The sequence below is a fragment of the Schistocerca cancellata genome, chromosome 3, assembly GCF_023864275.1.
Source record: "Schistocerca cancellata isolate TAMUIC-IGC-003103 chromosome 3, iqSchCanc2.1, whole genome shotgun sequence".
Taxonomy (NCBI): Eukaryota; Metazoa; Arthropoda; class Insecta; order Orthoptera; family Acrididae; genus Schistocerca; species Schistocerca cancellata.
The window spans coordinates 98,302,865-98,316,053 of record NC_064628.1 but is presented as its reverse complement, the minus strand read 5'-3'; the positions used below and the strand labels follow the sequence as shown (position 1 = coordinate 98,316,053).

General features: G+C 37.7%; 1 protein-coding gene across 1 annotated transcript in view; it reads right to left on the bottom strand.

Annotated features, from left to right (window-relative positions):
* The window catches only part of LOC126177099 (mediator of RNA polymerase II transcription subunit 1-like), a 208,641-nt gene that overhangs the window by 7,761 nt on the left and 187,691 nt on the right, over positions 1-13,189 (bottom strand). The window contains exon 12 of the mRNA XM_049924359.1: positions 4,807-5,371. Within this exon, the coding sequence (XP_049780316.1) occupies positions 4,807-5,371 (565 nt within the window). The remainder of the gene's footprint in view (positions 1-4,806; positions 5,372-13,189) is intronic.

Sequence of the window (13,189 nt, the reverse complement as noted above, 5' to 3'; positions counted from 1 at the left end):
TCTCTCTCTCTCTCTCTCTCTCTCTCTGTGTGTGTGTGTGTGTGTGTGTGTGTGTGTGTGTGTGTTTTATTATCTCAAATTTTCTTGTAACTGTCCATTATCCTTTCAATTAAAAGACTGTCAGCTTATTACATAAAAAAAAGAAACATATAAAGAAGTTCAGTTCTCAATAATACTTCCTGTTTATCTGAGAACTCCATGACCGTGTTTATTTTTATTCATTAGGTCCTAAAAAATAAGATTTCTTCCCGAAAGCTACACTTATAATACGCTAATGTGATTCATTTTTAGATTTCTGAGGGGGAAAAAAAAAAAAAAAAAAAAAAGGAGGTACAATAAATGAGGGCTTGTGGACACTCCCTGGGGGCTGGTACAGTAACAACCCAAAGGGTTAATGAAACTCGACAGTGTTTGGCAAAAGAGCCTGATGAAGTGTGTTCACAGCATATATAAAAATGAAGCCACATTTTTTTTTTTTTTTTTTTTTTTTTTTTTTTTTTTTTTTTTGTGGGAGATCAGTGGTGGCATTAGGTTATTTAGAATTGTGTTAGGAACTACTTCAAACCATAAAAAATGTGATGTTACAGAAGAGCAAATAGAATCCTGGGTAATCAACGCAACACACACAAGACAGTCTTCACATAAAAGAAGAATTAAAGAACTGGCCACATTCAGTTTAAATATACAACTATGGAAAAATTATAGAAGTAGGCATGAGAGGGAGGGAGGGGGAGCCTCTTATGAAGTTAATGATGATGTGGTACTACAAGAACTGAATAATAAGGACACACTTTACAGTGAAAAGTGATATACATAGTACACCAGAGGGTGGGGGGGAGGGGGGTGGGGGGGGGGGGGGGGGGGGAAGAAAAGAGAAAAAAGAAAAAATTCAGTCGTACAACAATGATAAGTGGAAAGAGAAAAAAATATTACAACTGACAGCCATAAAGTTATTTTATTCAAACTACATATTAAAATAACACACTTAATCTAATGACCCAGCCTTCATTTATTTTATTAATTTAGTTATAAAGTTCCAAAGCTACTCGATCACAGAATGAATTAGTATTTAGTTTACTGTCAATTTATAAACAAAGAATTAAAGAACAGATAAAACATGAAGAAGCAGGGTGTATATGAATAAAAAACATGTTTCCGAGAAAATATCTCAACTATTATGAGGGAGACCTGTAAAGAATACAAGGAATGTTTGACATGGAAAGCTTTCAACTTGGATTTGAATGCTTGGGATTTATCACTCAATTTTTTTCAGTTCTGTTGGAAGCCTAGTAAAAATGAAACCTGCTAAATGGTGCAGCTCTTTCTGTACATTGCTTAGAAAGTGTTATTAAAGTGTGTATGGTTTTTCTGTATAGTCTTCACTGAACAAATGTTGTTTCTGCTGAATGAGTCGATATGGTCAACAGAACTAGAGCTCCAAGAGACCTGAACAATGGCCTACTTAAACAAAATTGCTTCTTTCCTGGCTAGATCTCTCTCCATCTAGGTATGGGAAAAAGCACATAAAAGGGCACTACTGCTTGAAAATGTCAACCTCAATGACTTATAACTGTCTCTTTGAAGTAACTCCAGGCTCAAAGTCAATCCAGCAGGTAATGCCACAGGAATACATCCTGCGTCTCTCTCATTTTGTTCCAAGTTGTATAAATGCTTTTCTTGAAGTTTGCATTGGCTTCATATTAAAATGTTGCTAATAATGACACTGTAATAGTCTGAAACTTTAACCATTTCTATCACAATTAGTCAAATATGCCATACAACCTACATTACCTGATTAAAAGTAGGCCTATCTGGGTACACCTACGTAATGTGGAATTTACCACTAAGTGTCCTGAATGTGGGTCCACCCATATGAAAGAAGGCAGGTAGTAATGTTTTGTCAGTAGGGAAAGAAGAAGAATGGGTTGGACCGGAAAATTCAGTGACTTTGAACATGGACTTGTCACTGGACATCACCTGAGTAACAAACTAATCGAATTCATTTCAACCCATCTAAAGCTGCCCAGGTCCATTGTTGGTGATGTGACTTTGAAATGTAAATGCAAAGGAACAACCACTGCTAAACTGAAACAAAACAGACCTCACGTACTGATGGACACGGACCATTGAGCGTCAGAGAGCGCAGTTATACAGAATCACACGAAATCAGTGGAAGGAATCAATTGCGAGTTCCAAAGTGTAACCAGCAGTCCATCTACACAATGAATATGCACAGGGACTTCAAAAAATGGTGTATAATGGTTGAGCAGTTCGTTGTAAGTGAGACAAGTGATGCTTGAGGTGGTGTAAAGGGCGATGTCACCTGACAGTGGATGACTGGAATTGAGTGGTTTAGAGTGATGAATCATGCTATAACCGTGTGACTATCCGATGGAAGGGTTTAATTTGATGAGTGCCTGGAGACTGTTACCCGTCATCCTGTGCAGAGCCAACAGTGAATTACAGAGGAGATGGTGTTATGGTACGGGGATGTTTTTCATGATCGAGGTGCAATCCCCTTAGTACACTTAAGAAAACTCTAAATGCAGAGGAATACGAGCACATTTTGCATGATTGTGTATTGTGTACAGCAAAAGAAAGTTTGGAGATGATGACACAGTGTGACACAGCACCCTGGCATAAAGTAGCATCTTTCTGGCAATCGTCTGTGAATAACAACATTCCTGAAAAGGACTGGCCTGCCCAGAGTCCTGACCTAAATCCAATGGGGCACCTTTGGGATATGTTAGAATGTTGACTTCACTCCATGACCCAGTGTCCCAACGTCATTACCTGCTATGGCTGAGCTCTTGGGGAGGAATGGTGTGTCATTCCTTCACAGACATTCAGGACCTCACTGGAAGTGCCCTCAGCAGATTTCAAGCAGTCATGAAGACGAAATGTGGACACACCCCATATTAATGTCAAAATAGGTGACCAGATACTTTTGATACGATAGTGCATACTTCGCTTATGATTTCTTCAGGATGTAGTACTTCCCTTGCGGAAGTGTACAAGGCTTCACAAACACTTTAAATTTGCAACGCCACCTCTGTTTCCCTTTTTCTTTCTCACTGCACACTTTACATCCTCGATCTGTTCTTTTCCCTCTTTGCAAAATTATTAGGAAACAGAATACCATTTATATATTTTCTACCTAGGAGTGCGGAAAGAGAATAAAACAATTTACTTTGCAACAATCTTCCAACTGTTCGCTGTTGGAAACTGAATATGAATGTCCACGTTATTTATACAAAGCTTTAATTTCACACAGACACCTCATGTATTCCACTGACAGTAATGTTATATATCCTTGTTGCCATGTACAATACCACACACTCAGAATACAGAAGTAAAGATCTGAAAATAAATGCAGTGTAGAAATAAAACGGCACTTACTAGTCATACTTCCAAAAAGGAAGAACAGAAGAAATGCCCACCGAAATAAATAAAAAGATGTCAAATGCTAAGTCTTTGGAAATGCCAATTTAAGAAATGCAAAGAGGGAGGGGGTTATAGTTTGAGAACTCTCGGTCATGGAATATAAAATGTGTAAATGATGATTGGTGATTGGTACTTCAATGCTCTATTGCTGGCACTCTTAAAATGTGCTATGAGATACCTTTTCCTCATCAATTATAATTTGCCATTTTACTAAGTTTTACAATAAAAGGGGGTACAACCAAGGTTGCCAAAAAATGTATACACACTTTAATATGTGAAAACAGCGTAATTTCTTTCAAAATTGGACACTTAAATACAACAAGAGAGTACTGCATGTGAATAGTACATTTACGAGCAAAATGGAGATGCAGCTCATTTTAAAAAAATGTGGCTGTCACCAAAGTGAGTCACAATTTTGACATTTATAGTAAGTTTGGCACTGTGTGTGATGTGCACAAATGAGGATGCGGGAAATCTTGTCCAGCAACAAGCTCTGCTTGTTTGGTCACCGTATTGAAAAATTTTGCAACTACAATGTAAAAGTGTACATCCATAGAGATACACAAATGTGAAATATGAACACTGATGACCAGAGGATGGCACAGTGAAAGATTTCAGAATATGTTGCATGAGAATGATGGCCTTGTTGGGAAATGGTCTACCCGATGAAGCACAATTTAAACAGACTGGAACAGGAAACTGGCACACTCATATCTAATGGCACGTGCAGACAATCCACATACCTTCGCGGAAAAAGCCAATTTACCACGAATGCAAATCTGGACTATTCATTTTTGATGGTCCATTAAGTGGTCAAGAGTATATCAACACACTACACAAGTCCACCTTACCTGTCATTGGTATGCACAGTCAAAGTGAAGAATTTTACTTCCAACATGATGGTGCCACCACATTACTGCACAGATGCACAAACTTATCTTGAGAACAAGCTTACAGGATACTAGAAAAGGTGAAGGGCTGTGACTGATATCAATATATTCTCCAGTAATAAGATTACTGGACTTCTAAGGGGAACCAGAATGAATGTATATACAATAGAAAAAGGTATACTGGAAGATAATCAAGATAAAACTGAAATGGCATGTACAGCAATCGCAGTGGATCCTTTGAAAAATGTCACTCGAGATACACTTCATCATAATAAGAGGAATGTGTATACATTTTTGGCAGCCTCTTTGTTAGGTTGCCATTACTGCAGTCATTATCCTTATTAAATACCAAAACTACTATTATTTTCATTATTAAAAAAATAAGTTTAAAGCCACAATTAGGAACAAGTAACTGTATTATGGTATATTTCCTACAACATTTCAGGCTGAAAATATTCTTAACGTAACTGACCTGATCCAGATGATACAGAGAATGTCGCCTTGGCTTGGCGATCACGCTCACGATCCTTGTCTTTGCTAGAGGACTTGAGTGGTCGCTCTGAGCTGCCACTAATACTGACAACAGATGTAACACTATGGTGCACAGGAGATTTCCCCGGTGAGGCTGCTGCAGACTTCAGTGCAGACATGCTTGGTTTTCCTGAACCACTTCCTGCTGTTCCACTTTTTGGTGAGCCATGATGTTTGGGACTACCTGTACCGTAATGACTAGGTGAACGTTTTGGGCTATGTCGTGCTCCTGACGGTGATACTGTCACTGCTCCTATAGGGGCTCCCCCAACAGGTCCACTCCCTGAGACATTTGTAGTTCCACTACCCGATTTGGAGACCCTCGTAGGTGATACAGACGACTTGTGTTGAGGTGAAGAAGCCCGTACTTCGCCTTTGGGGCTTGAAGCGGCAGCTGGCAAGCCGTGTTTCAACGTCCCTTCTGAACCTGTTTGCTTCAGAGGCAGTTTATCAGGTGGTCCCATACCCGGACTTTCCTCACGCTTCCGTTTACGTTTCTTCTCTACCTGTAGGTAAGAGACTATGATGTTACATACATATCTACTATAACTACAAACAATAATTTTATCAAGGTCATCCTGTCATTAATAATCACCAACAACATCACTTGACGTTTCCAAATTCCTGTAAACACTACAATAAGTATAGAAAGAGCTCCTTACCGAATATGACAAGAACAGAAAATCAAAAGAAAGCGAGGTCACAGCAGGTCCATTTCCCGTGACGTAAAATTACATGTGCCCCAACTAGCTACATTATCTGGCATTGTGTGTCTGTGGGGATTAAGTGTCAGGCCACAAATTCAAAGAATGTTCATTACCCGATGTGGTTATAAGAATTTTTTCTGGTACCCAACACAACTTTCATCTCCGGCAAAGCTTTGTGTATCTGAAAACTGCAAAATTCTAACATTTATCAGATTACACATCAAAATGTTAGCATCCCTTCAACTTGTTGGAAGAGATGGTTCTTGCTTCTGATTACTCACACTATCTCTGACAGGATTATATGTAGGAAATCTTTGTGGCGATCAAGTTGTGTGTTAACGGCAGCTTTAGCTAATGCTACAACAATGACTGCAAAATAGTCCTAAAGTAATTATCTATGTCAGTGAAAATGACTTTTCAAGGCTAAAGTCAGTAGATCCAACGCATAGTTAATTCCAAATGGATTCGTTGCACGAAATAAACATTGAAGTATGAAATGATATTCGGGTAAATAAAAAAAATTAAGAAAAATCTTCATTAGTTACAATTTTTATTCCATAGATCCACAGTTAGGTGATCTCCATGGATGTGGAACATGTTGCACAACAAGAATACACAATAAATGGTTTAAAAAATTATAATGTCCCTTACATGGATCCTAAGTGAAATGATCCTCGTAAATGTGGAACACATCAACAAAATCTGAAAACTATTTTAAGACGTAATAACAAATTTGACACAAAACATGTATATGTAATATGCACTGAGGTACCTACAATAATCTTAGACTATTGTAGCCACACATCATCAAACAAAAATTCAGTTAAATATGTTTGTTTACACTGATCACATTATTGCACTGAAGGTGTGCAGAAGTCAGATTTTATATAACACTCATGCACCATGTAATTACAAATCCAAAAATTCTGTCACATCATTTTGGATTATATAATGTTCCTAAAAGACATATACAACACAGTAGGTCCACAAGACTACAAATTTTTGACTCTACTCATGTAATATATACATCAGTACTACTAAGAATTTCATCAGTGGAGTAGAAGAAGTTATCTACCCGTAAATCCTCCAGCCTCCTCTTAAACTGAACTTTATTAATAGCTAAACTTTTTATGGCTGCTGGCGAGCTCCTGAATATATATGATCCTGAATAACAGACACAGTTCTGAGTCAAAATAAGTAACTTTTAATCTTCTGAAGATTATTCCTATTTCTAGTACTGACTTTATGAATTGGTCTGTTTGTTTGAAAAAGAAATATGTTATTTATGACTAGTGTCATTAAGAAATGACAATATAGGGAAGCACTAGCTAGTGTCTCCATTTCCATAAATAGGCCTCCACAAGGTTTTCTTGAGTTCATACCACAAATAATTAATATTTTATGCTTTTGGACCAGGGAACTTTAGCTTGGCTTTATGAGTTACCCCAAAAGAATGATCCCTCTTGACATTATGGAATAAACTAAATAAAGCTTGTTTGTTTTTATATCATGTATGTCTGACAACATTTACATTGCAAATAAATATTTGTTCTGGCATGTCAGCAGATCTGGTGGTGGGAAGGATCTTGGGAAGAATTCCCCTCGTTTCAGCGTATGATTGTAGATAATCAAAGCCCTGACAGAGGCTGTGGCTGATTATCTATCATGTCGTCATTTGTCAGCTACCTCCTTTGAAGTGAGTTACACTGCCCTAAGATTCTTCCAATGGATCTATCACACATCCGCCTTTCCTTCAACCACTTTTATTTCACTCACATTTAAAACTGCTCTAGATATATACTTTCAGATATTAGAGTGTGGGTGTTTCCACTGACAGATGATAAACTGGGTTATCCTAGAATAACAGGTTCCCCTGCTATTTATCACAATACTTTGTATTTGTTTTTGTAAACAGTAAACTTCAGGACATACACCAACAACTGAATGTCTATAGGTCTACCTGGAATTCACTACAAATTTCTAGTATTAATACTTTCTTATATACAACAGCTTAACTCTTGAATAACTGTACAGAATTTCCTGCTGCTACTTTCACATATAACAATTTCAACCCATTTCGAATGACATACTGAGTTTTACGAGCTAAGAAACTTTCAATCCAATCACAAAGCTGCTTATATATTCCACACTAGGTCAATGTAGTTTTTTGCAGCAACATAATTGATATTCCATAAGCTTGTATTCTGTTCAATAAGTAACAGCTACTTTCACATCTGATGATTTATTCCTTTTAAGAATAACACGATGGGTTCCCGAGACAGGAAGTTTTGCTTCCAGTTATGAATATGGTCTCATATTCCACGAACTCATATAAAACTGACAGTGTGAAACTTATTGAATGCCTCTCAGAAGTCACAGGAAGCAGCAAGAACTGCTCATTGCTACATGTAGCCTTCAGGATATTGGGAACAGAGTTTGCCGAGTAATGCAGGATCACTATTTGCAGATTTTTTTCTCTAAATGGGTTACAATGTGCAAACATAATGTGCACTATGATTCTAGAACAGACTAACATCAGCAATATAGGCCTACAGTTATGCATATCTGTCTGTTACTGGTTCTTCAAAACACAAATGACCCACATTTTTTCTCCAATTGTGTGAAACACTGTTTCTCAAGCAGCAAGAAGTATTGTTGAAAGGCAAAAATGGTGAAAAAACAACAAGAATTGGAAGAATTTTTTGATACTGGGAAAGGGCTTATACAAATGTATTCACATTTCTTTTCATCCGCATCTGCACTCCAAAAACCACCATGAGGAGCATGGCAAAGGGTACGTTCCATTGTACCAGTTATTTGGGAAGAATGATTGATTGAATGCCTCTGTGAGTGCAGTAATTTCTCTAATCTTAGCCTTACAATCTCTATATAAGTGGTTATAGTATATTCCTAGAGGAATCATTTAAAGCCAATTCTTGAAACTTTGTTAATGGACTTTCTCGGGATACTTTAAGTCTATCTTCAAGAGGCTTTCAGGTCAGTTCCTTCAGTATCTCTGTGATGCTCTCCCGTGGATTAAAAAAACCTGTGACCATTTGTGCCACCCTGCTCTGTGTACGTTCAATACCACCTGTTAGCCCCATTTGGTAAGGGTCCCACACACCTGAGCAAATTCTACAACTGGTTGCATGAGTGATTTGTAAGCAATCTCCTTTGTAGATGATTGCACTTTCGCAGTATTCTACCAATAAACTGAAGACTACCATCTGCTTTATCCACAAACTGAACCTATGTGATAATTCCATTTCACATTTCTACAACAAAGTATTATTCCCTGGTATTTGTATGAATTGGCTGATTCAAACAGTGACTCACTGATATTATAGTCATAGGATACTACATTTTTTTGTTTTGTGAAGTGCACAATTTTACATTTCTGAACATTTCAAAAAAAGTTGCCAGTTGTTGCATCACTTTGAAATCTTACCAAGATCTGACTGAATATTTATGCAGCTTCTTTCAGATACAACTTCATTATAGATAACTGCAGCATCTGCAAAAAGCCTGATTTTACTATTGATATTGTCTGCAAGGTCATTAATATACAACATGAACAGCAAGTGTCCCAACACATTTCCCTGGGGCACACCCGAACTTACTTTTACATCAGACAATGACTTTCAATCCACGAAAACACGCTGTGTTCTCCCTACCAAAAAATCCTTAGTCCAGTTACAAATTTCACTTGATGCCCCATATGACCATATTTGTTACAATAAGCATAGGTGTGGTGTCGAGTCAAATGCTTTTTGGAAATCAAGAAATACTGCTTCTATCTGGTTGCCTTGATTCAAAGCTTTCAGTACGTCATGAGAAAAGTGAGAGTTGTGTTTTGCATGATTTATGTTTTATTAATATGTGCTGGTCGGCATTGATGTGGTCAATCTGTTTGAGGTATCTTGTTATATTTTGAGCTCAGAATATGTTCTAAGATTCTACAGCAAATCAAGAATATTGCACCATAGTTTTGTGAATCATTTTGACTACCCTTATTGTAGGTGGGTGTGACCTGTGCCTTTGTCCAAGAACTGGGGCACAGCTTTTTGTTTGAGGGATCTATGATAGATTATAGTTAGAAGAGGGGCTAACTCAGCTGCAAATTCAGTATAGAATATGGCAGGGATTTGTTCAATTTTAACAGTTTCAGCTGTTTCTCAACACCGACACGAATACTTAATTCATTCATCTTTTCAGTGGCACAAGGATAAAATTGAGGCAATTCCCCTGGGCTTTCCTTTGTAAAGGCAAATTTGAAAATGGAATTAAGCATTTCAGCTTTTGCTTTTTCTGTTCCTGTCTCATTACCTAGGAACTGGACACTAACTTTGGTGCCACTAACAGCCTTTACATACGACCAGAATTTCTTTTGGTCCTGTGGAAGATCACTTGACAATATTCTGCTACGGTAGCCATTGAGGGCATCGTGCATTGCTCTCTTGACAACCAAATGTGTTTCATTCAGCATCTCTCTACATAAAGCCCTATGCTTTGTTTTACACCTATTATGCAGTAATCTCTGTTTCTTTAGATGTTTCTTCACAGTGACTGTATACTTGGAGGTTCTTCCCATTATGAAGTGTTACGCTACATACATATTTACCCCATGCATGGTCAACTATTCTTTTAAACTTGAGCCAGAGTTCCTCTACATGCTTACCCTGTGCTGAAAGTTTCAAGTTCCTCATTGAGATATGACACAAGTGACTTTTCAACTAGTTTACTGAACATATATATATCTTTCTGCTTGTGTTAGTTGTCTTTTGTGCTTTGGTAATCACTGCTACCACAACTGCATCATGATCACTGATACCAGTTATTTCAGTTTGTAAGGATAATATGCAACACAACAAAAATTACAAGCCTGACAGATATGGAAACTGGAATTAGAATGGAAGTGGGGGCATTTAACTAACAACTTAAGAGATACTGATGAGAGAATAATTATAGTGGGCAGTGAAAAAGATTTTAAAAATAAGACAGAAAAACTGTTAAACTAAAGTGACAAAAATATATCTAAGACTAAATTTGGGGGGAAAATCCTAATATAGGACTGAAGACTAATGTCGTGATGCAAGGGAAAATCAATGGGACAATGATTAATACACATTTTTAAAATCTATTATAGCAGAAAGCAGCTCAAATATTCCAAAAATAAAAAGAATGATACAGCATGGGAAAAATGCTGCAACTAGATGAAACAAATTAAAGGAAATTTCACTATTGAAGAATAAGAAATATTTTAGAAATTTTGGTCTTTTCAATAGTTCTGTATGAATATGAGTTGTGGACCACAAAGAAAATGGATCATAAGAAACTTGCATCTGGAGAAGGATCCTATGGGTTCTATGGGCAGAATTAAAAAAAAAAAAAAAAAAAAAAAAAAAAAAAACAAACTGTTTTGGAGAGAATAAAACCACAATTATCTTTAGATTCCAAAATACTGAAGATGTAGCTAAGACCCTTTGATATGTCATGAGCACAGAAGATTCATTAGAGAAAGCTATAATGTTCCGTAGAATAGGAAATCAAAAGCAAAGATGTGGATAGATGGCATCAAGAGACAGCACCAGAATATCACTGGAAGAAATTAGAACAAATGAAAATCCAGGAATATACTGACGGACATAATTAATCATGTCAGTCATGTCACCAGGAGTCAAAAAGGACCTGAGAGATTAACAGAAAAAATGGGGAGGGGGGGCAAGTTCTGTCACATAACCCATACAGTATCAAGTAAGTATATCATTAGGGCCAGTCATGTTTCCTCTGATGAGTGATTTTAATTATTTTTTCAGTTCTGTGATCCCTTGCATCAATACCTATCATTTAGTATTCCTGGGATGATTGAAAAGTATTACCTCAGCCCTATCATTCTCACTGAAATAACTTCAGAAGATTGTCAAGAAGGTTTGACTTCATGTAAATCCATGATGAAACACATTTTTCTTTTTTAGCAACATCCCAACATGGCTACTGCATCACACCAAAATTTTCTCATCCGTCACAGCTTTGTATGTCACAAATGCACTGGACAATGCCTTTGAATTTTATCCATTGATAATCCACTTTTTCAGCACCAGAGATTAATGTTTAATGTTGATTATTCATATAATCTTCAACTTGTTTCTTGTTGAACTTGCTAAGCAGAAATATTTTTTTCTACTTCTCCAAAAAATTCATTTTAACATATGTAGCAGCAACAGCCTCATGATTACCAACTCTCCCTCTACATTAACACAACTTTTAAAAAAAGTCTTGTTTGTAATTAGGAGTTCTAAGATCTACATCTACATCTACATCCATACTCCGCAAGCCACCTGACGGTGTGTGGCGGAGGGTACCTTGAGTACCTCTATCGGTTCTCCCTTCTATTCCAGTCTTGTATTGTTCCTGGAAAGAAGGATTGTCGGTATGCCTCTGTGTGGGCTCTAATCTCTCTGATTTTATCCTCATGGTCTCTTCGTGAGATGTACGTAGGAGGGAGCAATATACTGCTTGACTCTTCGGTGAAGGTATGTTCTCGAAACTTTGACAAAAGCCCGTACCGAGCTACTGAGCGTCTCTCCTGCAGAGTCTTCCACTGGAGTTTATCTATCATCTCCGTAACGCTTTCGCGATTACTAAATGATCCTGTAACGAAGCGCGCTGCTCTCCGTTGGATCTTCTCTATATTTTCTATCAACCCTATCTGGTACGGATCCCACACTGCTGAGCAGTATTCAAGCAGTGGGCGAACAAGCGTACTGTAACCTACTTCCTTTGTTTTTGGATTGCATTTCCTTAGGATTCTTCCAATGAATCTCAGTCTGGCATCTGCTTTACCGACGATCAACATTATATGATCATTATATGATCATTCCATTTTAAATCACTCCTAATGCGTACTCCCAGATAATTTATGGTATTAACTGCTTCCAGTTGCTGACCTGCTATTTTGTAGCTAAATGATAAAGGATCTATCTTTCTGTGTATTCGCAGCACATTACACTTCTCTACATTGAGATTCAATTGCCATTCCCTGCACCATGCGCCAATTCGCTACAGATCCTCCTGCATTTCAGTACAATTTTCCATTGTTACAACCTCTCGATACACCACAGCATCATCTGCAAAAAGCCTCAGTGAACTTCCGATGTCATCCACCAGGTCATTTATGTATATTGTGAATAGCAACGGTCCTATGACACTCCCCTGCAGCACACCTGAAATTACTCTTACTTCGGAAGACTTCTCTCCATTGAGAATGACATGCTGCATCCTGTTATCTAGGAACTCCTCAATCCAATCACACAATTGGTCTGATAGTACATATGCTCTTACTTTGTTCATTAAACGACTGTGGGGAACTGTATCGAACGCCTTGCGGAAGTTAAGAAACACGGCATCTACCTGTGAACCCGTGTCTATGGCCCTCTGAGTCTCGAGGAAGAAAAGCGCGAGCTGGGTTTCACATGACCGTCGTTTTCAAAACCCATGCTGATCCCTACAGAGTAGATTTCTAGTCTCCAGAAAAGTCATTATACTCGAACACAATACGTGGTCCAAAATTCTACAACTGATCGACGTTAGAGATAAAGGTCTATAGTTCTGCACATC